This window comes from Hemitrygon akajei, chromosome 5 (genome assembly GCF_048418815.1).
Source record: "Hemitrygon akajei chromosome 5, sHemAka1.3, whole genome shotgun sequence".
Classification (NCBI taxonomy): domain Eukaryota; kingdom Metazoa; phylum Chordata; class Chondrichthyes; order Myliobatiformes; family Dasyatidae; genus Hemitrygon; species Hemitrygon akajei.
The window spans coordinates 166,951,787-166,979,010 of NC_133128.1; the positions used below are offsets into that span (position 1 = coordinate 166,951,787).

General features: G+C 40.7%; 1 protein-coding gene across 10 annotated transcripts in view; it reads left to right on the forward strand.

The window, feature by feature from the left end:
- The window catches only part of znf385b (zinc finger protein 385B), a 406,157-nt gene that overhangs the window by 263,229 nt on the left and 115,704 nt on the right, over positions 1-27,224 (forward strand). For 8 of the 10 annotated variants that reach the window (XM_073047095.1, XM_073047096.1, XM_073047094.1 and 5 more), the window contains one exon: positions 3,301-3,443. In XM_073047095.1, the coding sequence (XP_072903196.1) occupies positions 3,301-3,443 (143 nt within the window). Of the gene's footprint in view, positions 1-3,070; positions 3,197-3,300; positions 3,444-3,683; positions 3,782-27,224 lie in introns of those variants that run through there. The other 2 variants (XM_073047103.1, XM_073047106.1) reach the window with 2 other exon arrangements.

Consider the following 27,224-nt stretch of genomic DNA (forward strand, 5'->3'; position numbering starts at 1 on the left):
AGGAGGTCTATTTGTGGAAGTTTATCTAGATTTAGGCTAAAATTTCAATTTCTTTCAATCATCTAAAAACAATTGCATATACTGATTTGGCAGGTTTCCCTAATAAAAGCTTGTGCTTGTTGCCAAGCAGAATCTACAGAAGCAAAAAACTGGTGTCAGTGATATAAAATAAAAACTCAACAGGTTGAGCAGCATCTGTGAAAAGAATTAATGTAAATGGTATTAACATTTCAAGTCAGTGACGGCTCATCAGAATTAGAAATAATTACTTGTTTGGGTTTAATGATCAGAAACTTCATCATCTAATGGGTGATCAACCTTGGCAATTTTTAATCCAAGACAGTTGTGTTGGCTTAGATTCTGAGTATGTTGAAAACAAAAAAACAGAGTCTTGTATTGGATATGGAAGGGAAGTGGAGCAGAGACCAGGGGCTAAGTGGCTCACTCTTCCCGTTAGATTTTATTGGAAAATGAGAAAGGTTAACAGAATCCAAGGGAATGTCCAATCGTGTGGAAACGAGGAAAGATTGCATGACAAACTGGTAGTGGTGTCAGCTCACAGAGAATGACAAAGGCCGGTGAATAACTTTTATTGATTAATCCTTAACAGTCTCTTTCAGTTAATGTTACCTCCGCCTGCATCATCCAATCTCTCCTGGACTCCATTCTGTTATACACATACCCCACATCTCCCTCTTCACTTTCCCCAACCCCAACTGTTTTATTTCTAAGTAACTGCTCATTAGTTTATCATTGTTACATGTATCTTGGTAAAAAGCATCATTAGCATGCTATCCAGACAAGGCATTCCATACTTCAAAGGAAAAACAATAACAGAATGCAGAAGATAGTATTACATTTACAGAGAAGGTGTAGTTCAGATAGTCAAATATGATGCAAGGGGCATGAGATCAGGAGTCAAGACCTCCATTCAAAGGTCATATAACAGCAGGATAGAAACTGTTTTTGAACTTGGTGGTCTGTTCTTAAGCTTTTGTATCTTCTGCCCAATGGACTGCGGGGGTCTTTGATTATGCTAGCTGCTTCTCTGAGACTGCAGGAGGTGTAGATATTTTTTGTGATAAATTGGACTGTGATTACAACTTTCTGCAATTTCTTGTTGTTTTGGGCAGTGCAGTAGCCATACCAATCTGTCATGCAACCCAAAAGGATGCTTCCTGTGGTGCATCTATAAAAAAAAATAGTGATAATCGTTAGGGATATAGGTGTAGGAATAACCAAAGAATTAAGAGATAGGGTTTGAAAATTTATTTTGTATAGGTTGTTAGGAAATTCAGATGAGCTGCCAGAATTCCAATTGGAAGCAAAAGGTTTTTTTGTATAGTGTAAAACAGAGGTCTTAAATAACTTTGCTGGGGGGGGGGGGGGTGGGTAGGATTGAATAGGATATTGAGTAGGAAAAATATGGCTGAAGAGTCCCTCTTTCAGAGAGCAACCCAGGCAATGGGTTACTCTCTGTAAAATTTAATTACCACAAATGATCATCAACCCCAAAACCCCACAGAGTTTATAAAAACCGCATCAGTTTACTGGTTAAAAACTATTCATGTTATTAATGAGCATGTCAGCTGGCAAATCCAAGGGTTTAACAGATGTGATGTAAACTGTGATTCCTTGGTGTGCCTACCTACTTTATGCAGCTCAGCTGTTTGGTTTTTCCCAAACTACAAATCAGCTTCAGTCTTTCAGTTATTTTGAACCGCATGCTTGATTTGCTAATTGCCAGTTAAAAGCACTGCTGAAGGTTTGGGTCGGTAGTCAGAGTACATCTGTCCTTTTAAATGTAACAATTGTTACCGCAATCATAACATGTCCCAGAAATAGAAAATCTAAAAATTTTTAGTTGAATTCATATCTGTAGCAAATGCTAAATAGAGAATTGCTTATAAATACATCTTGTTCCTTACTAAACTGTGCCTCTTTCTCCCCTAAATCTGATCTTCCATTCCCTCCCTTAATTTATGCCTCTACCTGATTTATGTCTGAATTCACTCACACTTTATACTGTCTCCCTTGTTCTTCCTCATTTTAAAAAAAATTCACTGGACGATGAAGCAGACTTGTGGCCCCACTATTCACTCACTCAGTTTGGACATCCTTTCAACTTTAGATATTGAATCTACTTGGCATAATAGCAGCTCTTGGCACAAATCTTTTGAACTGAAAGGCACAGGATTTAACCCATAGTGCAATTTGCAAGATGCCCTAATTCTGTGGGCTTTACCGATGGAATAAATAGTTACATTTAATCTGCTCAGTAGGCTATTATTTTAAAGTAGTATTATTTTATAGTTTATTGTACTTCCAACCATCTGTGATTATTTAATGTTATAGTTGACTTGAGCCATATCGGAGTGTATATTGTGATTGAATTTTATTGTTATTGAACAATTTAATGCCTAGAGGCATTTTACTATGTTGGAGGCCAGATTTATAAATGTCACCTGGTACTGTTCAAATAGAATCTATTAAATGAGATTTCAATGAATGCAGTTTCCGGCGCAATTTTATTCAGTTATAGTGTTGGTGAGATTGTTTTAAAGCAAAAAAAACTGTTAAGTTTAAGAATGCTCGTGTGATATTATTGTTTAATGTAAGGCAAATACCTAAAATGTCTTTAAAAGTGAGCTGAAGAATTAGAACAATGCAGTATTTAAAGGGCTTCCTAAAAAGTGACCACTTTGTGCAAAGCAAACTTTAATTTGTCTGTTATTTCAAAAGAAGGGAGTTTCTGAGTTCTTAAAGACATTATTTGTTTCTGTTATGTACATAACAGAAATTGTAACTTCTATTATGTACACAAATGTTGTAACTGGGAAACTACTTGGATGAAATTCTCTTGTGATACTGAGTGTTGTGAACAAATAAGATAACGAAATGATAAAATGACCTCTATTGTGGTCGATTTGCATAATCTCCTTGCAGCACTCAATTCAATGCTCCAATTGGCTACCTTGCTTTCATCGAGTGATTGGTTTTAATAGGTGGCTGCCCCCAGCCTCCTCAGCTCAACAGAACTGTTCCGACACGGGTGACACGCACTCATTCTACCTGCCAGAATGACTCACGTACCATATGTCTCCTCTGAATCTCAACTTGTACGGCTGTGTGGATATGCTGTGTTTCAGCTAGGAAGCGACTGTGTGGGCTTCTCATCTCAGTTGACACATACAGTGTAATTGTTTGACATAATTCATCGCCAAGAAAATATTTCCACATGATGACTGCAAGTGTTTTACTTTATTTATTAATTTATTCATTTTATTTTGCCATTGACAGGAAGTACATGCCATGCTAACACACTTCCTGCATTTGTGCGGACACCTACCCTGATGATGCAGCCGTCACTTGATGTCAAATCATTTATGCCTTTTCCAGTGGATACTGGCTCAGCTGTTGGACTTTTCCCAAATTTTAACACAGTGAGTAAAAACTGAAATGTGTTTGTTTTCCTTCTGTCCCCCAGATTGATTTGCATACTGCTACCCAGTAGATGGAGCCTTCCCTCAAAGAAAGGTTCTAAACCCTGGGATGCAAATATCACGCCAGGCTTCCAAAATGTTTATCGATGCTATTTCATGTGAGTTCAGCTGACACGCTGTATTCATCTGTGCAGCCAGTTCTGGTTTCTATTAACCCACCACGTTGCAATGTAGCTGAGGTTCTGCAGCACCTAACTCCCAACAACGGTGAACTGTTCACATTGTTAAAATGCTCATGCTGTTGGTCTGATTTCAGGGGGAACCATAAGAGCAGCAGAGTAAGTGAGAAAGTATTGATTTTGAACCAAAAGAAACAAATGCAGTTTTGGTAGGTTTTTGTGACAAAAAGCTGTTTTGTGATACATATTGATTTCAAGCATATTTCAGTTGTAGCAAGATGTTTTCACTGTACCACTCAGAAAAAAATAAGCGATATTTTAAATGTTTTATTTGATAATTATACTTTGGATTACATATTATCAGCATCAGTAAGCTCATAAAAATTGATTACAAGAGAACTATAAAAATAAGTAACACAATTGATCTAATCTTTGTAGCTGTTTTCTCTTGCCATAAAATCCTTTTTGACACAGGCTTTATGTCGGTAAGCTTCAATGTTTCTAGCCTATAAATCTTTGAGCTTACTGAGCTGTTTGGGAAAAAAAGCATTATGACAAAATAAGCCTGAGCTTAATGTTTATTAGAAATGCTGTTTGTGGAAAATATGTTGGCTATCACTGATTCATTTTATTTCCAAATATCTTTAAAACATTTAATGTATCAATGGTTTCTAGTGAAATATGAAAATTATATCTGATATACAGTATTTTGGCTGTCATTCTGAACTTTAAAATAATGAGAAAACATTCATTTTTATCAGTAATACAAACTCAAAGCAAAATGTCTCATTATAGAGTACAGATATTTTTGACTTAAGATTGGACATCATGTGTGTATCAATAATCGATACAGAATTATGTTGTCACCAGGAATAGGCTGTGGGTGTTTGAAATGTACCCAGGTTGTTAACAACATTAATTCTTTTAGCAAATTAATCTAGTGTGAAAGAAGATCGTATCAGGGGATCTCAGGTCTCTTATAAATTATGCTGTTGTCAAATGCACGGATTTCCAGCCAATGTTGCTTATGTGAATCTCTTAAAAGGTTTACCATATTTTTAAACTTTAAATTGAAATTGGAAAACTGACACCAAGAATATTGCAACCTTATGAGTTGCTCTGTATCAATATTGTTAGAAATATACAGAAATTTATTTTAATTGCATGTGTTTATTGATGCCATTTACAATTTAAAATTCATGATTTGATGCCAAAGACAAATATGCAGCACCTTTTGACTAATATGCATGATGACTATACAAAGTCTGCTATATGTATGAAGGGGGTTGAATGTAAAGTCATCTCTACGTGCACATTTTCACCAATGAATTAAGTCATTGTTAGGAACGCCATTTGCAAATCCATTGTATCATTGCTGAGAAGCAAGAAGAAAGCCTTCCAATCGACTCTATGGAGCTTTTATCTCCAGACTCATTCACTGGACCAGCAGTGATAAGGAATTTAAAATGAAGGAGAACACTAGTGATCTTTACAGAAAAAAACTTGCTCTTTTATCAGTTGTGCAGTATTTTTAAAGTGAAAGTTTCCATGCTCTGGGAAATGTTTCTTACTTTCATTGATATGTGTCAGAAGCTATGATTTCAGTTGGCTTCAGACATGTGTGTATGGGTTCTGCCCAAACTTTGCATTGTGGTGTTATGACTATGGTAAGAGCAGCTTTCCAACTGGCAACCCAGTTTTCCCTCCTCTCAGCTTTATTGGAAGCTGGTAAGAGGTTAGCATGGGATGTCAAACTATCTTTCAGCAGTCAGCAATATCAACATCAGTATGAAGTTTAATGTGTAGTAAAAGGGTGGATTTTTGATTTCCATGCAAGAAGAAAAAAAGAGGGAATTCCACTTCATTTTAAGGACCGCTCTACTTTATTGATTTATCAGTATGTGGCAAGGCAATCATCAATTGCCTTTCTTTGATGACCCCGGTGAAAGTAGAGGTGAACCATGTTCTTGATCTAAGGCATTCTTTGTGGTGAAGGCATTTCTGCTGCTGTTGGATAAAGGGATTTCAGGATTCAGATCCAGCAACCTATTTTCAAGTGAAGATGGTATACGACTTGGAATGAAACTTGCGGGTAGCGCTGTCTGCATCCAATTGATGTCCTTGTTGTTGGTGGTAAAGGTTACAGGATTGGGAGATCCTGTTAGAGTACCCTAGGTGAATAATTGCAATACATGCCTCTGTGTACTGTTAGTGAATGGAATGAAGATTGATGGAGTTCCTTCCAGCTGACTACTTTGCCCGAGATGGTTCTGAGCTTCCTGAGAGATTTTTTTTTTAGCTGTATTCAACATGCAATCATTTTCCTTGTAGAAGCTTCATAAGGCTTTGCAGTATCAGAAGGTGAGTCATCTGTAGTCAGTCATACTTTGTGTCCACAGTGTTCTAATTAAGTTCATCTCTTTTCCTTCAGTCCTGCTAAAGGGTCTTGGCCTGAAACATCTTTTCCATAGATGCTGCCTGGCCTGCTGAGTTCCTCTTGCATTTTGTGTGTATTCCTTAGTTAAGTTTTTGGCCAGTAGTGAAGCTCGGCATGTTAATGGTGGACCATTCAACCTAAAGAGGAGATGTTAGATACTCTTTTGGTGGAAATAACCATTGCCTGGCAGGAATGTTGCTTGCCATTTCATTAGGCTATGTCTAAATGTTGTTTTCATTTTCTTGAGTGCAGGATAGACGGCTTGCAAAGAGTTTCAAATGGAATTGAATATCATCAGTTAACACATCCGAATGGAGCTTGTGAAGGAAAGAAGCTCAGTGGTAAAGCAGCGTAAGATAGCTGCACCCAGGTTAATGTGCTGCTGAGCTCCTCCAGTTATGTCCTGTGGTTGGGATAACGGACCACAATAGTCATAAACATAATCTTTTGTGTGAAATATGAATCTAATAAATGAAATGTTTTCCCTGTGTTACTCATTGAATGCAATTTTGGCTTGACTCTTGATGCTACACTCAATCAAATTTCTCCTTGATGTCAAGGGCATTGACTCTCATCTCTGCAATTCAACTGTTCGATTCATGTGTAGAGAAAAACTGTTTTGAGGTCTGGACATGATAGGTTCCAGTGAAGCTGGAACTGAGCATGTATAAATTTATGAATAAGGGCCACTCAGCAGGTCTGTCGTGACACCCTTGATCACTTTGTTGTTTGTTGTCAGTAGACTGATTGGGTGATAATGATTTAGAATGTACAGTACGTCCTCGTCTAGAAGGTAGCACATCTTTGCTGGATTACACATTACTGGGCAGATATTAATGTTGTAACTGTTTTTAAGCAGCTTAGCTAGACTGCAGCAAGTTCTGGGGTGCAGGTTTTCAGTACTACTTCAATGTTGTATGGCCTCATAGGCTTTACAATATCCAGTGCTTTCAGCAATGTTTTTTTCATCTCATTTGGAGGGAATAAAGTTGGCTGAAGATTTGTTTGTGTGATGTGATCTCACAAGCTGGCTGCGGTGGCTCACCCAATCTGCACTTCTGGCTAAACGTGGTTGCAAAGGCTTCCATAGCATTTCTGCACTGCAATTGGTGGGGATTGGAGCCCCATTCTTTTAAATTGCCTGTTATTGTTCCCAACTACCTGAACGATGCAGGTTCTTATTGTTCAGCATGTATATTATCCTACATTGCAGCTTCTCTGTGGCAGCAGCTTATTATTTGTACCAACAAGTGTTACTCTCTTCTGTCTTCTGTACCTCTCACTGTAACAGGGTTGACCCCCTGACTTGATAGCAATAACAACGTGAACAATACACCAGGCCATGAGGCGACAGATTGTGGTGATAAATATTTCTGCTCATGAGCTTCGAATTGGGTTGTGTGTCTTGTTGACTGAGGATAGGACAAGACAATTGATTTCAAAAGATGTTAGGAGAACTTCCGATGTAAAGTTCCCCATGCACATTCCAACTAAACCATACGAGGATAATGGGGAATGGCTTTGTATAGAATACTGTTTCCATCACTGTGTAAAGCAATCATGAAATAGCAAAGCATTAATTTGAAATTCAAGATAAAAATCTTTCTTGCCATTCTGACCTGATGTTTAGAGCCTTAACAGCAGCTCAGGAAAAGATTCTGTTTGTATGTCACTGTGTGTCAATAATAGGAATGTGCCCAAACACAAGACTCCTGTTTCAAACTGCATCAAAATGGGTTTTTTGAGAGTAATTATAACTGGTCTATTCATCAAGTTCTATTAGGTACACTGACAGGACAATCTATCTCAGAGCATTAAAAGCTGCAGTCTGAATTACCCCTCACTCCAGGAAAAAAAAACTTGTTTCTGCATTTCCATTACTAAACCAGTCACCTAGAAGAGTAAAGTTAGGGGTAACAGTGATAAATGAAAGGGTGTTTTTGTTTTGCAGAAGCTCCTGAAGAGTGATTTCTTTTCTGTAAGTGAGTCTTACACCTTTAACTTTCAAGGTTCTGATTATTCAGCTGTTTGCCCTCTGCTTTACCTGGGCGGGGACAAGTCCCACAGGCTGACTTCCGACAGTTCAAAGCAAAATAACTTCCTTCCTTCCTTCCACAAGTAGAAACAACTAAGGAAACAATTGGCTTCACTGTGTGAGCTCTAGTTAGCAATGGGTTAAGCTTTGAATAAAAGCTAAGGTGAAACATGAAAGGGTATTACACCTGATATCAAAATAATTATAAAATTTTTATCTTTCTCACTCTAATGGTGAATGAAAACTTCGCATTAACTATCTTCAATTTTTTTCCTTCCGCAACTGTTTCCCAGAAATATATAAGGATTGAAACAAGTGAGCAGTTTCAATTATTTTGAGGAAATGGTGCATATCACAGATAGATCTTGCTTTGAAATTTCTGAAAAATATGTTTTGATCATTTCTATCATTAATTATATTTAGCAATCATGGTAAAATATTGCAATCTAAAAATAAAGATTGAATAACAAATTGGTAACATTTCCAGTCAGTTGTTATTTTTCTATGTGACAAATGTAAGCATTTTCCTTTGCTTTATAATTTCCTTTATTATTAATGAAGTTCTGTGGAACTCCAGGTTTTGATCTCTTCATGCCATTTATTGCACCTTGATGTTACAGTAGATTAAGGGCGATTGTATAGTGAAAGCAAAACTGTCCTTAGTATTCATATTGAATTGGGTCCATAAGACCATAGGACACAGGAGCAGAATTAGGCCATTCAGGCCATCGAGTCTGCTCCGCCATTCCCCGTGGCTGATCCCAGATCCAATTTAACCCCGTACACCTGCCTTCTCGCCATGTCCCTTGATGCCCTGAACGATCAGGAAACAATCAAATTCTGCCTTAAATGTACACACAAACCTGGCCTCCACTGCACAGTTTTCAGCAGATTTACTGCTCTCTGGCTAAAAAATTCCTCCTTGCCTCTTTTCTAAAGGGTTGCCCTTCAATTTTGAGGCTGTGCCCTCTAGTTCTGGATACCCTCACCATAGGAAACATCCTCTCCACATCCACCCTACCTAGTCCTTTCAACATTTGGTAGGTTTCAATGAGATCCCCTTGCATTCTTCTAAGTCCCAGTGAGTACAGGCCCAAAGCTGCCAAATGTTCCTCCTATGTTAACCCCTTCATTCCTGGAATCATCCTTGTGAACCCCCTCTGGACTCTCTCCAACACATCTTTTCTGAGATATGGGGCCCAAAACTGTTGACAATACTCTAAGTTTGGTCTTTTAAAGGCTTGGCATTATCTCTTTGCTTTTATATTCTATTACCCTTGAAATAAATGCCAACATTGCATCTGACTTCTTTACCACAGACTCAACCTGTAAATTACCCTTCTGGGAGTCTTGCATAAGGACTCCCAAGTCCCTCTGCATCTCTGATGTTTGAACCTTGGAGGCCAAGATAATAGTCCGCACTATTGTTCCTTTTATGAAAATGCATTATCATATACTTCTCAACACTATATTCTATCTACCATTTTTTTGCCCATTCTTCTAGTTATCTAAGTCTTGCTGCAATCGCATTGCTTCCTCAGCACTATCTACCCCTCCACCTATCTTTGTATCATCTGCAAACTTTGCCACAAAACCATCAAATCCATTATCTAAATTAGTGACAAACAATGTGAAAAGTAGTGTCCCAATACTGACCCCTAAGGAACACCACTAGTCACCGGCAGCCAATCAGAAAAGACCCTTTTTATTCCCACTCGCTACCTCCTGTCTGTCAGCCATTCTGCTATCCATGCCAGTATCTTTCCTGTAACGCCATAGGATTTTATCTTGTTAAGCAGCCTCATGTGTGGCACCTTATCAAATGCCTTCTAAAAATCCAAATAAATGACATCCACTGCCTTTCCTTTGTCGACCCTTTTTGTTACTTCCTCGAAGAACTCTAACAGATTTATCAAGCAAGATTTCCCTTAACATAAACCGTGCTGACTTTGACTTATTTTATCATTGGTCTCCAAGTACCTCGAAATCTCATCCTTAATAATAGATTCCAACACTTTCCCAACCACTGAGTTAGGCTAACTGGCCTATAATTTCCCTTCTTTTACTTTCCTCCCTTCTTAACTAGTGGAGTGACCTTTGCAATCTTCCAGTCCTCCAGGACCATGCCAGAATCAAATGATACTTGGAAGATGAAGACCAATGCATCCTTTATTTCTTCAGCAACCTCTCTCAGGACTCTGGGATGTAGTCCATCTGGTCCAGGTGACCTATCCACCGTAAGACCTTTGAGTTTGTCTAGCACTTTTTCCTTGGTAACAGCAATGGTACTCACTCCTGCTCCCTGACACTCATGGACCACTGGATCAGGGGTTATGGAGAGAAAGCAGGTACAGGGTTCTGAGTTGGATGATCAGCCAGGATCCTACTGAATGGGGGTGCAGGCTCGAAGGGCCGAATGGCCTACTCCTGCACCTATTTTCTATGTTTCTATGTTTTCTATGTTTCACAGTGAGAACAGATGCCAAGTACCCATTAAGTTCATCTGCCATTTCTTTGTCTCCCATTACTACCTCAGCAGCATCATTTTCCAGTGGTCCAGTATCAACTCTCACCTCCCTTTTTCTCTATACATAACTGAAAAAACTTTTGGTATCCTGCATTATATTATTGGCTAGTCTGCCCTCAAATCTCATCTTTTCCTTGCTTTTAGCTTTTTAGTTGCCTTTTCTTGGATTTTAAAAGCTTTCTAGTCATCCAAATTCCCACTCACTTTTGCTACCTTATATGCCCTTTCCTAGGCTTTTATGCAGTTCTTAACTTCCTTTGTCAGCCATGGTTGCCTACCCCTGCCAGTTGAGAACTTCTTCCTCTATCCTGCACCTTGTGATCTATTCCCAGAAACTTCAGCCACCTCTGCTCTGCTGTCATCCCCACCAGTATCTTCCTCCAGTCCACCTGGGCAAGCTCCTGTCTCATGCCTCTGTAATTCCCTTTATTCCATTGTGATACAGATACGTGTGAGTTATGCTTCTCCCTCTCAAACTGCAGTATGAATTTAATCACTGCCTCCTCAGGGTTCCTTTATGTTAAGCTCTCTAATAACATCTGGATTATTACACAACACTTAATCTAAGATAGCTTTTCCCCGAGTAGGCACAAGCACAGGCTGCTCTAAAAAACCATCTTACAGGCATTCAACAAATCCCCTCGCTTGCAATCCAACACCAACCTGATTTTCCCAATCCACTTGCATATTGAAGCCCCCCATTACAATTGTGTCATTACCCTTATTACATGCCTTTTCGAGCTCCCTTTGCAATCTCAGCCCCACATCTTGGCTACTATTTGGAGGCCTACATATGGTTCCCATAATGGTTTTTTCACCCTTGTAATTGTTTAACTCTACCCACAAAGATGCAACATTCTCTGACCCTTTGTCACCTCTTTCTAAAGGTGTAATTCCATGTCTTACAGAGAGGCACACCACTGCCAATGCCCTCCTGCCTGTCCTTTCGATACAAAGTATATCCTTTGATGTTAAGTTCCCAACTATGGCCTTCTTTCAGCCACAACTCACTGATACCCACAATGTCATACTGACCAATCTGTAATTGCGCCACAGATTTGTCCACCTCACTCCGAGTGCTATGCGCATTTAAATACAGCACCTTCAGTTCTGCATTCTTTGCACTTTTGAATTTTACATCTGTGGTACAATTTAACTCTTGGGGCTGTCTGCATTTGTACCCAGTCATTGGCTTGTACTTCCTTACATTCATGTTACACTTGTAACATCTACTTGTAAACCTGCAGGCTCATCCTCAGCTCTATCATACTGGTTCCCATCCCCCTGCCATATTATTTTAAACCACTCCCACCAGCTCGAGCAAATCTGCCCACATGAGTATTGGCCCCCCCTCTGATTCAAATGGAACCTGTCCCGGAAGATGTCCCAATTATCCAGAAATCTGAATCCCTGCCCCCACTCCAATTCTTCAACCATGCATTTATCTGCCACCTCATTCTATTCCTGTCCTCACTGTTGCGTGGCACAAGCAGCAATCCCAAGATTATTACCCTTGAGGTCCTGCTTCTCAGCTTCCTTCCTAACTCCCTATATTCTGTTTTCTTCCTACGTCATTGGTACCAATACATACCATGGCTTCTGGCTGCTCACTCTCTCTTTTCAGGATATTGTGGACACATCCAGAAACATCCTGGACCCTAGCACCTGGGAGGCAAACAACTGTCTGTGTTTCCTTTTTGTGTCTACAGAATCACCATTCTCTCCCTCTGACTATAGAATCCTCTAAACTGTTGCTATCCTCTTCAGTTCCCTACCCTTCTGCGCCACCGGTCCAGACTCACCGCCAGGGGCATGGCCACTGTTGCTTCTCCCAACACTACTCAAAATGGAGTACTTATTGTTGAGGTGAGCGGCCACGGGTGTGCTTTCTACTATCTGACATTACCCCTTCCCTCTCCTGATAGTCACCCATTTATTTGGCCCTTGCAGCCTTGGGGTCACTACCTCCCTGTAGCTCCTGTCTATCACTGCCTCACTTTCCCTAACAAGCCAAAGGTCATTGAGCTGCAGCTCCAGTTCCCTAACGCGGTCTCTAAGGAGCTGCATCCTGATGCACCTGGCGCAGGTCTTGGCATCTAAGAATTCTTAACTCACTACAGAGCATAAGATCTGAAATTTATTTTAAACCAACTACATGATCACTTTATTCATTTTTAATTGATATTTTTGGAGCTGATTATCTAAGACTGAAATTGGAACCCTTGCTGAAGACACATCCATTCAAAAAATACTTCTCATCCAGATTTCCAGCATTCGTAGTCTCCCTTGTGGCATCACGTCTGTGTTCACTGAGGAAGAAGACATGGAGGATATTATGTTCAGGGAAGGAATCATAAATAGTATGGAGCATATCAGTATTTAGAAGTTGGAGGTGTTAAATACTGGGAACGCATAAAGATGGATAAATCTCGAGGGGTGGATGAGATCTATTCCAGAAGTTAGGAGATTGCTGGGACCTTGATGATATCTTTGCATCTTTGTCTGCCACAGGTGAAGTACAAGCAGACTGCTGCATAGCTAACATTCCTCTTATTTAAAAAGTTCACTAGGGATAAGCCAGGTAACTGCAGGCCAATGCCTTTTTTTCATTAGTGGTAGAGAAAAAAAGAGAAAATTCTAAGGGATGGGATTTGTATAAATTTGAAGAGGCAGGAGGGATAGTCAGCATGGCTTCCTGTCTAACCAATTAGAGTGAGTTGTTTTAAGATTCAAGATTGTTTAATGTCTTTTCCATTACACAACTGTAAAGGAGACCAAAGCAATTGTTACTCCAGACCTGATGCAGTATATAAAAATAACAAAGATAACGAACACAACAATAGAAAACACAATAAATGTAAATACATAAGATAGCTTATATACATAGATAGATTATATGAACATAATGTAAATACATAAGATAGCTTATATACATAGATTATATGTACATAAAGTGGCACTAGGTACTGGAGTGTCTACAAATAAGGTGATTCTGACAAGAAATGATAGAGTAGTAGTGGTGTGGGATTAGTGGATGCAGGTGTTGATCAGCCTTACTGCTTGGGGAAAGTAACTGTTTGTGGCATGGTTGCTACATAGGTCCTCCCTGATGGGAGTAGGACAAACAGTCCATGAGCCGGGTGGGTGGATCCTTCATGATGTTGCTAGCCTTTCATCAGTACCTTTCTGTATAAAATGTCCTTGATGGCGGTTAAGGTGGTACACGGTGATGCATTGGGCAGTTTTGACTACCCATTGTAAAGTCTCCCTGTCCACTCAGTGCAGTTTCTGTGCACTGCAGCAGACAGTGCAGAAGAGGCAACATTGGAGGTTGATGAAGGCAGGGAGGTAGATATTGTCGATATGGTCTTTAGAAGGTCAATTGACTTGATTTATATGGCAGGCTGGATCAGAAGATTAAGCCACATGGAATTCAAGTCAAGCTAATTGGGTCCAAATGGCTTGGTGGCAGAAAATAAAGAGATCTTGGAGAATAAAGTCCATAGGTTGGGAAGTATCAACACAAGATTGATATCTTAGTGAAGAAGACATGCCAAGAACATAGAATATAAGAGACATTGCAAAACACTGGTAAGGTTGCAGTTGAAGTATTGTATGCAGTGCCTGGTGCATAAGTATAGGAAGGATGAGATTACATTTAAAAATTGCAGAGAAGATTCACATTGCTGTGACTGAGGATTTTAGTAATGAGACATTGTCCAGCCTGGAATTGTTTTTCCTGGAGCAAGGTGACTACTGGGTGATCTAATGGAAATATATATATTCTCCTCAGTACGACAGGATACTGTTCCCGAGAACTATTTGTAACCCAAACAATTTGCAAGCCAGAAATGCAACTGCCCAGAAATGTATTTAAATAAAAACAAAAGGGTCTTTGTTAATAAGGTGAGAGGAAGGAGTTTAAAAGGAATCTGAGGTCTAAGTTTGTTACTCAGTGTTTGACATTGCGAAAGCACTGCCACGGTGAAATTTGATACAGTTTAGACAGACAAGTAGGCAAGGCGTAGAAAGATACAGTAAGCAACTGGGGTTGGTGTGGATGGACAAAGTATCAGAATAGTTGTTGTGGGCCAAAGAGCCAGTTTCTATGTTGTATGAATATCTGACTAACAACACCCAAACATGTTCTTGAATTATTGTCACAGTGTCTACCTGTTTCTTTGTAACTTATGTTCACATGTTCTTTGTTAAAATGCAAGTACCGTACATGTAAGGTCTGTATTCCCAGATGAACTGAGAACAGATCAGTGTGTGCTTTCACTGTATTTTGAATAAAAATATGGAGCTGTCCCATATGCTATAAAGAAATGAGTAAATGTAATGGAGAGATTTAAAATTTATTTTGAATATTGAAAAGTTGATATCGTCGTCTGTAAAGGTAATGATGGAAGTTACCTGACCTGCTGAGTTTTACTTGCATTCCTGTTTTTATTTGATCTGCTATGATTCCCCAAACTTCACTTAGTCAAAAAGAAGATTGAGATTGAATTTTTGACCAGTTCAAGAATTAAATATTTTATTAATGCAATGTTCCTAATTACAGTTCCTAATTATTCATTTGAAAACACAAACCTCTATTTAAACATACAGATTTGGAATGCAGGGAAAGAATAACTAATCCATTAACATTGATTCGCCTACGTAAATGTTTGTCAGAGCTTTGTGACTTAAAAACTCATTTCCTCTTCTGTCAGCCACAGATATATGATCTCTTTGTGTCGGTTGTTAACACACACAATACATTTCACTGTATGTTTCAATGTACATGTTATTAATAAATAAATTAAATCTTGACAAAGGCACATTTCTACTGCAAATAAGTGGAAAATTCCTCACCTGGCCTCTAAGGTAATTGTTCCAGCCCAGGAATCAGTTACACCCGGTGATCTCAATAAAGGTATTTACAGACGGTCCCCAGCTTACAAAAGAGTTCCATTCCTGTGAGCAGTTGATAAGTTAGAAATGAACAAAAACAGTGTGGAGAGGATCAGGGAACCAGCTGCAATAGGAGAGTGAACAAGCATAGGGAGACCAGCCATAGGTCAGTCCCAGTGACTCAGAGTGTGAGCAAGTGAGTTTGCTCAGCATTCTTAGCTCAACTCAAGCCAGACCCTGATTGTTACCGGGTGGGGTGTGGCACAGCCCAGAGAGAGGGCACCTGGAAATGCCCTGTTCCATTCCTACCCAACAGAGGATATCTGCAGGTATTTCCATTGTGTTAGTCTCCCAAATGCTTTTTTGTAAGTACAGACTGTCCATTAGTTTGCAGTCAGTGGAATGAGTTGCAGTGTAAGTTGGGGGACAAATCGAAAAGGGTGGTAGTTACAGAGCTGAAGGCATTGTATTTCAGTGCACACAGAATACGGATTAAGGTAGATGATCTTGTTGCGCAATTAGAGATTGGCAAATATGATGTTGTGGACGTCACTGAGTCGTGGCTGAAAGAAGATTATAGCTGGTAGCTTAACATCCAAGAATGCACATGGTATCGAAAAGATAGGCAGGTAGGCAGAGGGGGTGATGTGGCTGCTTAATATGATAAGAGTCCGTGGTAGTACTGGAAAGATACTAGCATGGATAGAGCATTGGCTGATTGGCAGGAGGCAAAGAATGGGAATGACGGGAGCCTTTTCTGATTGGCTGCCGGTGGCTAGTGGTGCTCCGCAGGGCCTGGTGTTGGGAACACTTCTGGTTACGATGCATGGCAGTGATTTGCATGACGGAAGTAATAGCTTTGTGGCCAATTTTGCGGATGATACGAAGATAGGTGGAGGAGGAGGTAGTTTCGAGGAAGTAGCGAGGCTGCAGAAGGACTGAGACAGATTATGAGAATGGGCAAAGAAGTGGCAGATGGAATACAGTGTTGCGAAGTGTATGGTTCTGCACTTTGGTAGAAAGAATAAAAACATAGACTATTTTCTAAATATGGAGAAAATTCAAAAATCAGAAGTGCAAAGGGACTTGGGACTTCATGTGCAGGATTTCCTAAAGGTTAATTTGCAGGTCGAGTCAGTGGTGAGGAAGACAAATGCAATGTTTGCATTCATCTCAAGGGGACTCAAATATAAAAACAAGGATGTACGTTGCCTTCCTATCAGCTTGACCAGTCTGACCATTTTCCTCTGAACACTGCCACATGATTAGCTGATTGGATATTTGTATTAATGAGCAGATGTACAGGTGTACCTAATAAAGTGGCCACTGATTGTATCACTGAATTAGAATCAGAATCAGGTTTATTATCACCGGCGTGTGTCATGAAATTTGTTAACAGCAGCAGGGGTTCACTGCAATACATAATATAAAAGAAAAAAATGTACATAAATAAGTAAATCAATTACAGAATATGTATATTGAATAGATCAAAAATCATGCAAAAACAGAAATGATATATATTAAAAAAGTGAGGTAGCCTTCACGGGTTCAATGTCTATTTAGGAATTGAATGGCAGAGGGGAAAAAGCTATTTCTGAATCACTGAGTGGGTGCCTTCAGGCTTCTGTACCTCCAACCTGATGGTAACAGTGAGAAAAGGGCATGCCCTGGGTGCTGGAGGTCCTTAATAATGGACGCTGCCTTTCTGAGACACCGCTCCTTGAAGATGGCCTGGGTGCTTTGTAGGCTAGTGCCCAAGACTAAATTTACAACCCTGTGCAGCTTCTTTCAGTCCTGTGCAGTAACTCCTCCTCCATACCAGACAGTGATGCAGCTGTCAGAATGCCCTCCTCGGTGCATGTCTGAAGCTTCCACAGTTGTGGCATTTGAACCGATGATCACAGTTAGTTATTTCCAAGTCATAAAGAGCTGAAGTTTCACGGGGCAGTCAATAATTCGAGAGGCTGAGATTGAGGTGCCAAAGCAGTTCATTCTTGAAGGGAAGGCTCACTCCATATTCACTATCTGACCCTGTAGAGAAGGTTGTTCTTATTGGCTTATTTGTTAAACCGGCTAACTCCTGCCTAGTGTGGTAACATTGATGTTAAAATGTATGATGCTGTGATGCTGAAGCAGGGTTCAGGACCGTTGGGATTGTCCGTTGGGGGGGGGGGGTCCTCACTGTCCAGGTCTTGAAATTCACATTGTCGAGGCGAGTTAGCAGGTTAACATGGCTTCTTCCAAAGTGGAGTAGCCATTACACACCAGCGACCATATTGGTGACATGTGGGACGGAGGAAACCGAATGCCAGCTCTGCTTCATGGGTATTATCATAATGCTCATCCATCAAGGTAGGGGCACACTGTGCCACATAGCAAGCATGCATTCCTTCCTCCACTGTCGATGCTGCCCTCAACTACATCTCTTCTATTTCTAGCACGTCTGCTCTTACCCCCATCTCCTGCCACTCTACCAGGGATAGTGGTCCTCTTTTCCTCACCTACCACCCACCAGCGTCCGTGTCCAGCAAGTAATTCTCTGAAACTTCTGCCACCTCCAAAGGGATCCACCACCAAGCACATCTTTCCCTCCTCCCTCCACCCCCACTTGTCTGCTTTCCGCAGGGATCGTTCCCTACGTGACTCCCTTGTTCATTCATCCCTTCCCACTGATCTCCCTTCTGGCACTTATCCTTGCAAGCAGAACAAGTGCTACACCTGCCCCTACACCTCCTCCCTCACTACCACTCAGGGTCCTAAACAGTTCTTCCAGGTGAGTGACACTTCAGCTGTGAATCTGTGGGGTCATTTACTGTGTCCAGTACTCCCAGTGTGGCCTCCTGTGCATTGGGAGATTGACATAGATTGGGAGACCACTTCGCTGAGCACCTACGCTGTGTCCACCAGAAGAAGCAGGATCTCCCAGTGGCCACACATTTTAATTCCATGTCCCATTCCCATGTCTATCCATGGCCCCCTCTACTGTCATGATGAGGCCACACTCAGGCTGGATGAACAACACCTTGTATTCCATCTGGGTAGCCTCCAACCTGATGGCATGAACATCAATTTCTCAAACTGCCGGTAATGCCCCCTGCCTTCACCATTCCCTGTCCCCTTTTCCCTCTCTCACCTTATCTCCTTGCCTGCCCACCACTTCCCTCTGGTGCTCCTGCCCCTTTTCTTTCTTCCATGGCCTTCTGTCACTTTCATCAATCAACTTCTCAGCTCTTTACTTCTTCTCTCCCCCTTCAGGTTTCACCTGTCACCTGGTGTTTCTTTCTCCCCTCCCCCCCCCCACCCTTTAAATCTACTCTTCAGCTTTTTTTCTCCTGTCCTGCCAAAGTGCCTACTGTACAATTTTCCATAGATGCTGCCTGACCTGCTGAGTTCTTCCAGCATTTGGTGTGTGTTATACATGTCCGTATGTGTGTGTGGCTCAAACGGGCACAGGAGCCCATGCCCACTGATACCCTCTTCACTTCTCACCTAGTTGCCAGGTTCTGAGCCAGTCAAGATCAGGTCCAAATTCCTGGTCTCCAGCTCCAGGACTGAGCCAGCTCCTCTTTTAAAACCAGATTGAGGGTCTGGACCATCATACCAGTGGCTGTTCTTCTCTGGGCAGAATTGCCAAACATCCAGTTAGTAACTACACCTGCACAGTTTAAAATCATTTCCCCTGGCCCTCCTCAATTTGTTCAACTTGAATGGTTTATGAATAGACAAACAGTCAAGCTCTAAAATTATTTTATAGACCTGCCTGTTGCACCACCCCCAAGTCTCAGTTGCCTTAAAATGTAAACACGCTGTCTGAGCTTGTTCAGACTAGGAATCATTCTTGGTAAAATATATAACTCTGTCTTTGAAGATGTAGTAAAGTCCAAAATCATGACATTCTATTATTTAGCCTTTCTGTTCTGAAAGCAATGAAAGGGAAGTGCTGGAGAGGGGGAGAAAAGTATGGTACAGTTATTAGGCATAGGATATTTCACCTTTGGGACTCATTTTCGGAACATTTTTTCATTTATTGCACCCTGTCCTGAATCTGCTTAGATCTGTTAGTTATCCCACTGATGGAGTGTGACTTAGTACGTAAGTGGATGTTATGGCTAAGCATGTGCAGAGTTCACTTACCCCTTTTTAAAATGACAAACAATGAACAATTTGGACTGGTATCTGGGCAGGTATACAGATGTTTTTTCAAAACTGTCTTGTGACAATGTTTGAATATAACATGAAATTATCAGTCAGTGGGTTTTATTCAATGTCTGTAGTGAGATGCTGAAGATGTTCTATAGGTCAGTTGTGGAGAGCGCCCTCTTCTTTGTGGTGGCGTGTTGGGGAGGAAGCATTAAGAAGAGGGACGCCTCACGTCTTAATAAGCTGGTAAGGAAGGCGGGCTCTGTCGTGGGCAAAGTACTGGAGAGTTTAACAGCGGTAGCTGAGCGAAGGGCGCTGAGTAGGCTACGGTCAATTATGGATAACTGAACATCCTCTACATATCTCCATCCAGAGACAGAGAAGCAGTTTCAGCGACAGGTTACTATCGATGCAATGCTCCTCAGACAGGATGAAGTGGTCAATACTCCCCAATGCCATTAGGCTTTACAATTCTACCGCCAGGACTTAAGAACTTTTTAAAATCTATTATTAATGCTTTTTGAGATAGTGATTGAGATGCATATCATATTTTTTACTGAGTTAAGTATTGTATGTAATTAGTTTTGCTACAACAAGTGTATGGGACATTGGAAAAAAGTTGAATTTCCCCATGGGGATGAATAAAGTATCTATCTATCTATTAATAAGAACTGAAGTTGGATTCCAAGATGCTTTTATGATTCAAAGGTTCTTCAGAAGTTGAGAATGAGGCATAATACTTTTGCTTTTTTTATTAAATGTTACAAAAATTCTGAACCAACAAAGAACTGAAATAACAAAGAACAGGGCAAAGGTTAAAGCAGTCATGGCTGTCTCATACTCAGACTAGAGATAACAAAACTCCAGTGATAACAATTAACCTGTAAATTAGCCAGATTGAAGTGGGGTGACACCTGCTACAGAAAACTAAAAGGCTTCCAGAAAAATAAAGAAACAACTGTGTCGTAGTTGCTGGAAAATCTGCTGAACAATCACATAGTATATAGGCGATTATATAAAAATACAAGCAAGCAGAGGAAAGTTAAACAACAAGGAAAATCCAAGAAAAACAACAGCTCTGCATCTTAATCCGACAAACTGGAGTATTAAAATATAACGTGCAGTCATTGTTTCAATTAGTGTAAATAGATTGATACTCTGGGGTGTCTTAAGGTCTTGTACTACAGGAAAATCATTGAAACAAATATTATAGTAGTAAAGTTGTGAAGGGAACAGCAGGCAACAGCTCTGCAGGTAACTTGAGCTGAAGCATACTGCAGATGGCTTGAGGGCAACAAAGGAGGCCCTGCTCTCGTGTATAATAGTCCCAGTAAGAATTACACAGAGAACAGAAGAAAATCATTACAATGAAGCACCTGCTTCTGATGGAGTGGTTGTGACGATGGGCCATCAGGCTCTGAAAAGGGCAATTTCTTTGCATGGCTTGTTAATAGAGATTCTGTAATATATCATCTAGTGTGCACCCTGCTTTGTAGCTTTCTCTGTGTTGCTCTATTTACCACATAACAAGTCATAGGATTCATTGCAGAGGTTATTAGCCTTATTTCTTTTGAAGCAGAAATGCATGGGTGAATGGATCAATTTGACCGCAGTTCATGATCTGTTGTCATTACAGGGACTATCACAAAGCCATTGTTGCTGAAGTTTTCTGGTACAATTAGTACTCCTGTCTAAAGACCTTCTTTCAGCTTTCAAATAAATAATTAATAGGTTCATCTATGACCCCAGCTAATATAATCAAAACAATTCTTCCCTCCCTATTGCACACCAACATTAATCCCCTGTTTGATAAAACGGACTGTATAATTGCCAGCATAGTGCTAGGGGGTGGTAGAGGAGGAAGCAGACCTCCAGGTTCGGGGGTTCAGCTCAGGGCTAACAACCCTGAATGATCAAGGAAAACTGCCACGGAAACAGCAATGAAGAATCCTTCAACGTCTGAGTGCGACAGTATTCCTGAGTCTCCACCTGGGACCTGCGTGACTGACAGTAAACCAAGTGGAAGCTACTGACACGATGAAGGAAGCTGTAAACATCGCCAGAGATGGAGGACCTTCATTGCTGCCCTCGACTCCTGTGGCATAATGGGCAAAAGAAGGCAGTGTGCCAAGGGATACATGAGAGAAAATACAGAGGGAATGCCAGCATAGGCACAATGGGTCAAACATCATGTTGTCAGTAAATAAACAATGTCTTTCTGTTTCTAAACAAATAAGAATCAAATATACTTTTTTGATTCCAATGTCCTTGGAGAAGTAAAGTTTGCCTTATAATCTACTTTTGAGGCTCTTACTAGGTTCAGTTTGAAGGCAGATATACAAATCTGATGGAAAAATGCTTAAAATTTGTATGAAAATATAGCAGCTCCATCTCAGAAGAGGACCAAGGAAGTAACTGCCAACTGCAGCCTTGAAGATTTCAGCAATCTAAAAGCACCCTCCTCATGCTCCCAAGCTAATCTTCTGGAACAAATCTCAGATCGATTACGATTATTCCCCTTCCGAAAGGTGTATGATCTGTATTTAAACAAAAAAGACAGTGTAACTTGCCTTTCACGACCTTTGAGATCAAGGAATGTCTTTCAGTTTTAAAAGCACTTTAGTAATGGAGAAAAGGCGGTCGCAAGGTTTCACAATCTCTGCAAATTAGCATCCCAGAGAAAGGTCCCATAAGGATGCCCTGATCATCTGTTGTAAGGGATATTGATTGAGCAATTAATATTCTCCAACACTTTGAAATCATCCCATTGTATCTTCTGGGGCCTTTTGAGAAATCTGGTGCCTAACTTGAATATCTCAGCTAAACTGATACTGGACTAAGTTATGCGCTGAGGTCTCTGGAAAGGGTTTTGAACCAACACCTCTTTGCAGGGCATGATTGGTACCACCTAAAATATGACTCACAGAGTGGCTTGTATGGGTCAATTATCAGCTGCTGAAGTCTAAATACAGGAGCCACTTACTCCCCCACAATGACTTGTAATTCAGTAAAACTGCCACATGCAAACTATCTCTAGGTTAAGAATGTCTAGCTTCTGGACAGCTTTTACAAGCCCCCAGAATAATATTAAATTTTAAAGTCTGACTCCTACATTCATTCCTGCAAATGCCAAAAGTTGTTTACTTTTTTTGTAATTGTTCATGTAAGTCTTATTTGTTTTTGACACCATTCTTTGGAGTGCCAGAGTGTGGTTACCAATATTGAGTATTTTGTTTGTAGTTTCTGACAAACGGACAGCATTGACATTTGGAGAGGTGTAAAAATAGAATCTGCTTGCTCTCTACCACCATTGTGAAAGCATGACTGATGGCTCAGGGGAGCAAAACAAAACAGGACAAGGGTATATTTTGACACTAATGAGCATTATTGACTGCTGTTTCACCAGTTTGTAGTGGACCATCTTTATTTTTGATTTTCTCTCTTGCCACGCATTCCATTATCATGAACATAGCTGACCAAGTAGTTGTGTGCCTCCTGTGGATCCTTCACATCATTATCATCATCCAACTTGTCTTCTGCTCTGACCTACTGCCCATCTTTTGAGAATGCAGTAAGAGCATTATTCCTTGGATTGAAGGAAACTGAGGAGTGTATGGTTATGGCCCCAGCTTGTGATTTTTTTTTTCTGACACTGAATGTGAAGCTGCTCATTAAGCATAGGATCTGTTTCCATATCTTACCATCTCTATTAACCCAAGCTGCATTACAGCTTTATATTCTGCTCCTTGGCGAGAGCAAACTCTTGTCAATTAAGGACCTCTCATGCTTCCCAGATGTTATCAGATAGCTGCTGGAAGGGATCAATTGCAGTTACTCTTTTAGTATAAGGAAGGGATATAAGATTCTACATGCATATATAGGCTCTTTTGGGAGGTGATACACATTGAATTTCTGCTATAAATGGACGAAACAGTTAATTGTATTGTGCTAAATATTAGGTCAAGAAGGTGCTATTGAAGATGAGTGACAGCTTACTGGTAGTTCAAAAGGCAAGACATTGAACTGAAAACATGATTACTCACACCTTTTCTGAAGTAAGTTGTGGTAAACTATCACTGCAAACAATGCAAGGTAAGCAAGGATGAAGCTGATTCAAGGGAAGAGTTGTGCTGGTGCGCGGTGCAATGTCAATGTTGAGACGGAGGTGGTGTCACTGTCAGAGATGGAGTTGGAGTGATTGATACAGAGAATTTTGATGCCGGTCCACCTAACCCAGACATGATGTTGGGCAGCACTGTTTAGGCCCAGAGCGTATTGCTGCGGAGCGGGCCAGGCCCTACTGCAAGACATGCCGCGTGACAGGACCGGAGATGAGGAACAGGCCAATTCTGCTCGCTGTCTGCGATGTTCACTCCTCTCTGTGTGCTGCTGAGGCTGTGAGACAGCTCCGGCTGCTGTGCTTCGCGTCTGCAAGCTTTGTGGCAATTTGCCCGCTCACTTGATGAACTGAGGACGAAGTTTTGAGTCTGCTCCGGATGCTCCGGAGATTCAGATCCCTGGACTCAATTTGGTTCAGAATGCTGATGCTTGCTTCTACTGTTTGCAAGTTTTGTGTTTTTTCTCTTCTTTGCACATTGGGTGTCAGTCTTTTTTTAAAAGTTGGGTTCTTGCTTTGTGGCTGCCTGTAAGAAGACAAATCTCAAGGTTGTATAATTTATATGTACTCTGATAATAAATGTACTGTGAATCCTTTGAAGAAGTTTATAGAGAATCCAAGAATATAGAATGCACTCAGTTTTTCTTTCTTGTCTATATTGAACTTAATCTATGTGGAAAAAAATTGGCACTTGTGCCCCTGACCTACCTACCACACAAGGCATAAGGCATTCTTGAAGACTTGTTCTCAGGATAATGCAATCAATGATCTCCCTCTACTGTTTGGTTCCTTGAAGGAAATTGGTTGCACTGAACATTAACCTTCTCCTTTGTTCCTTCTTGAAAGCATACCTGAGTGACCTGGGCTGTTTTGATGTGCAACAATTGTTAACTGTTATTTATTTTCTTTCCCTTTGTGTCCTTTTAACTTGTTATTCAGAATCAAGAATAGAATCAAGTCAAGCTTATTGTCATTTAACTATCTGCATTTATAGGGTCAAATGAGACATTTCTCCAGACCAGGGTACAAAGCACAGTAGTACACATAACACGTTACACACCATAAGAATTAAATCTACAACTGAATTATACAATTCAGTTCAGTTTCAGTTTATTGTCATCTAGAAACCACAAATGCAATGCACTTTAAAAAATGAGACAACGTTCCTCCAGAATGATATCACAAAAGCACACGACAAAACAGACTACACCAGAAAATCCACATGACGTTTGGTAATCCTTAAATCCAGAGTCCGGAGAGGCTGCTGCGTATTAATATTGTGCTACCATCTTTGCGCGTTCCCCGGAAAGGATCTCCAAACCCACCAGACAAAACAAGACTACCCAGACGCATCAAGTCAGGAGACCAACGCTACCACCCAACAAACCAAAAACTAAAGCTACAAGACCTACACAAAACCACATAGTTACATATAGTTATAGTTAACATATAGTTACAACAGTGCAGACAATACCATAGTTGATATAAAACAGACCATAGGCACATAAAGATAGTCCAAAGATGTTAAAAGACTATAAGTTCGAAAGAAACCACCACACAGTTTCCACAAGTCCTCAGGGTCCCGATAGACTCGTCTAAGATAAACCAAGTGAAGTGAATAAATTAAGTTTGCGGTCACAAACGAGACTCCAGGATGGTATGTTGCCTCCCTGGTGCAGGGGTCAAGGATGTCTCTGAGCAGTTGCAGGACATTCTGGAATGGGAGGGTGAACAGCCAGTGGTCGTGGTGCACACAGGTACCAACGATATAGGTAAAAAATGTGATGAGGTCCTACAAGGTGAATTTAGGGAGTTAGGAGATAAACTAAAAAGTAGGACCACAAAGGTAATAATCTCTGGATTACTACTAGTACCACGTGCTAGTCAGAGTAGAAATAGGAGGATATTTCAGTTGAATATGTGGCTTGAAAAATGGTGCAAGGGGGAGGGATTCAGATTTCTGGGGCATTGGAACCAGTTCTGGGGGAGGTGGGACCGGTATAAACAGGACGGTCTGCTCCTGGGCTGGACTGGAACCAATGTCCTAGGGGGAGCATTTGCTACTGCTGTTCAGGAGGATTTAAACTAATGTGGCAGGGGGATGGGAACAAGTGCAGAGAGACAGAGGGGTGTAAAATGAGGGTAGAAGCAAAAAGTAGTAACGTGAAAAGGAAAAGTCGCAGGCAGGCAAATCCAGGGCAAAAAGCAAAAAGGGCCACTTTTCAACATAATTGTATAAGGGCTATGAGTGTTGTAAAAACAAGCCTGAAGGCTTTGTGTGTCAATACGAGGAGCATTCGTAACAAGGTGGATGAATTGAATGTGCAGATAGTTATTAATGAATATGATATAGCTGGGATCACAGAGACATGGCTCCAGGGTGACCAAGGATGGGAGCTCAACATCCAGGGATATTCAATATTTAGGAGGGATAGACAGGAAAGAAAAGGAGGTGGGGTAGCATTGCTGGTTAGAGAGGAGATTAACGCAATAGAAAGGAAGGACATTAGCCTGGAGGATGTGGAATCGATATGGGTAGAGCTGCATAACACTAAGGGGCAGAAAACGCTGGTGGGAGTTGTGTACAGGCCACCTAACAGTAGTAGTGAGGTTGGGGATGGCATTAAACAGGACATTAGAAATGCGTACAATAAAGGAACAGTAGTTATAATGGATGACTTCAATCTACATATAGATTGGGTGAACCAAATTGGTAAGGGTGCTGAGGAAGAGGATTTCTTGGAATGTATGCGGGATGGTTTTCTGAACCAACATGTCGAGGAACCAACTAGAGAGCAGGCCATTCTAGATTGGGTATTGAGCAATGAGGAAGGGTTAGTTAGCAATCTTGTTGTGCGAGGCCCCTTGGGAAAGAGTGACCATAATATGGTGGAATTCTTCATTAAGATGGAGAGTGACATAGTTAATTCAGAAACAAAGGTTCTGAACTTAAAGAAAGGTAACTTTGAAGGTATGAGACGTGAATTAGCTAAGATAGACTGGCAAATGATACTTAAAGGGTTGACGGTGGATATGCAATGGCAAGCATTTAAAGATCGCATGGATGAACTACAACAATTGTTCATCCCAGTTTGGCAAAAGAATAAACCAGGGAAGGTAGTGCACCCGTGGCTGACAAGGGAAATTAGGAATAGTATCAAGTCCAAAGAAGAAACATATAAATTAGCAAAAAAAAGTGGCACACTTGAGGACTGGGAGAAATTCAGAGACCAGCAGAGGAGGACAAAGGGCTTAATTAGGAAAGGGAAAAAAGATTATGAGAGAAAGCTGGCAGGGAACATAAAAACTGACTGTAAAAGCTTTTATAGATATGTGAAAAGAAAAAGATTGGTTAAGACAAATTTAGGTCCTTTACAGTCAGAAACAGGTGAATTGATCATAGGGAACAAAGACATGGCAGACCAATTGAATAACTACTTTGGTTCTGTC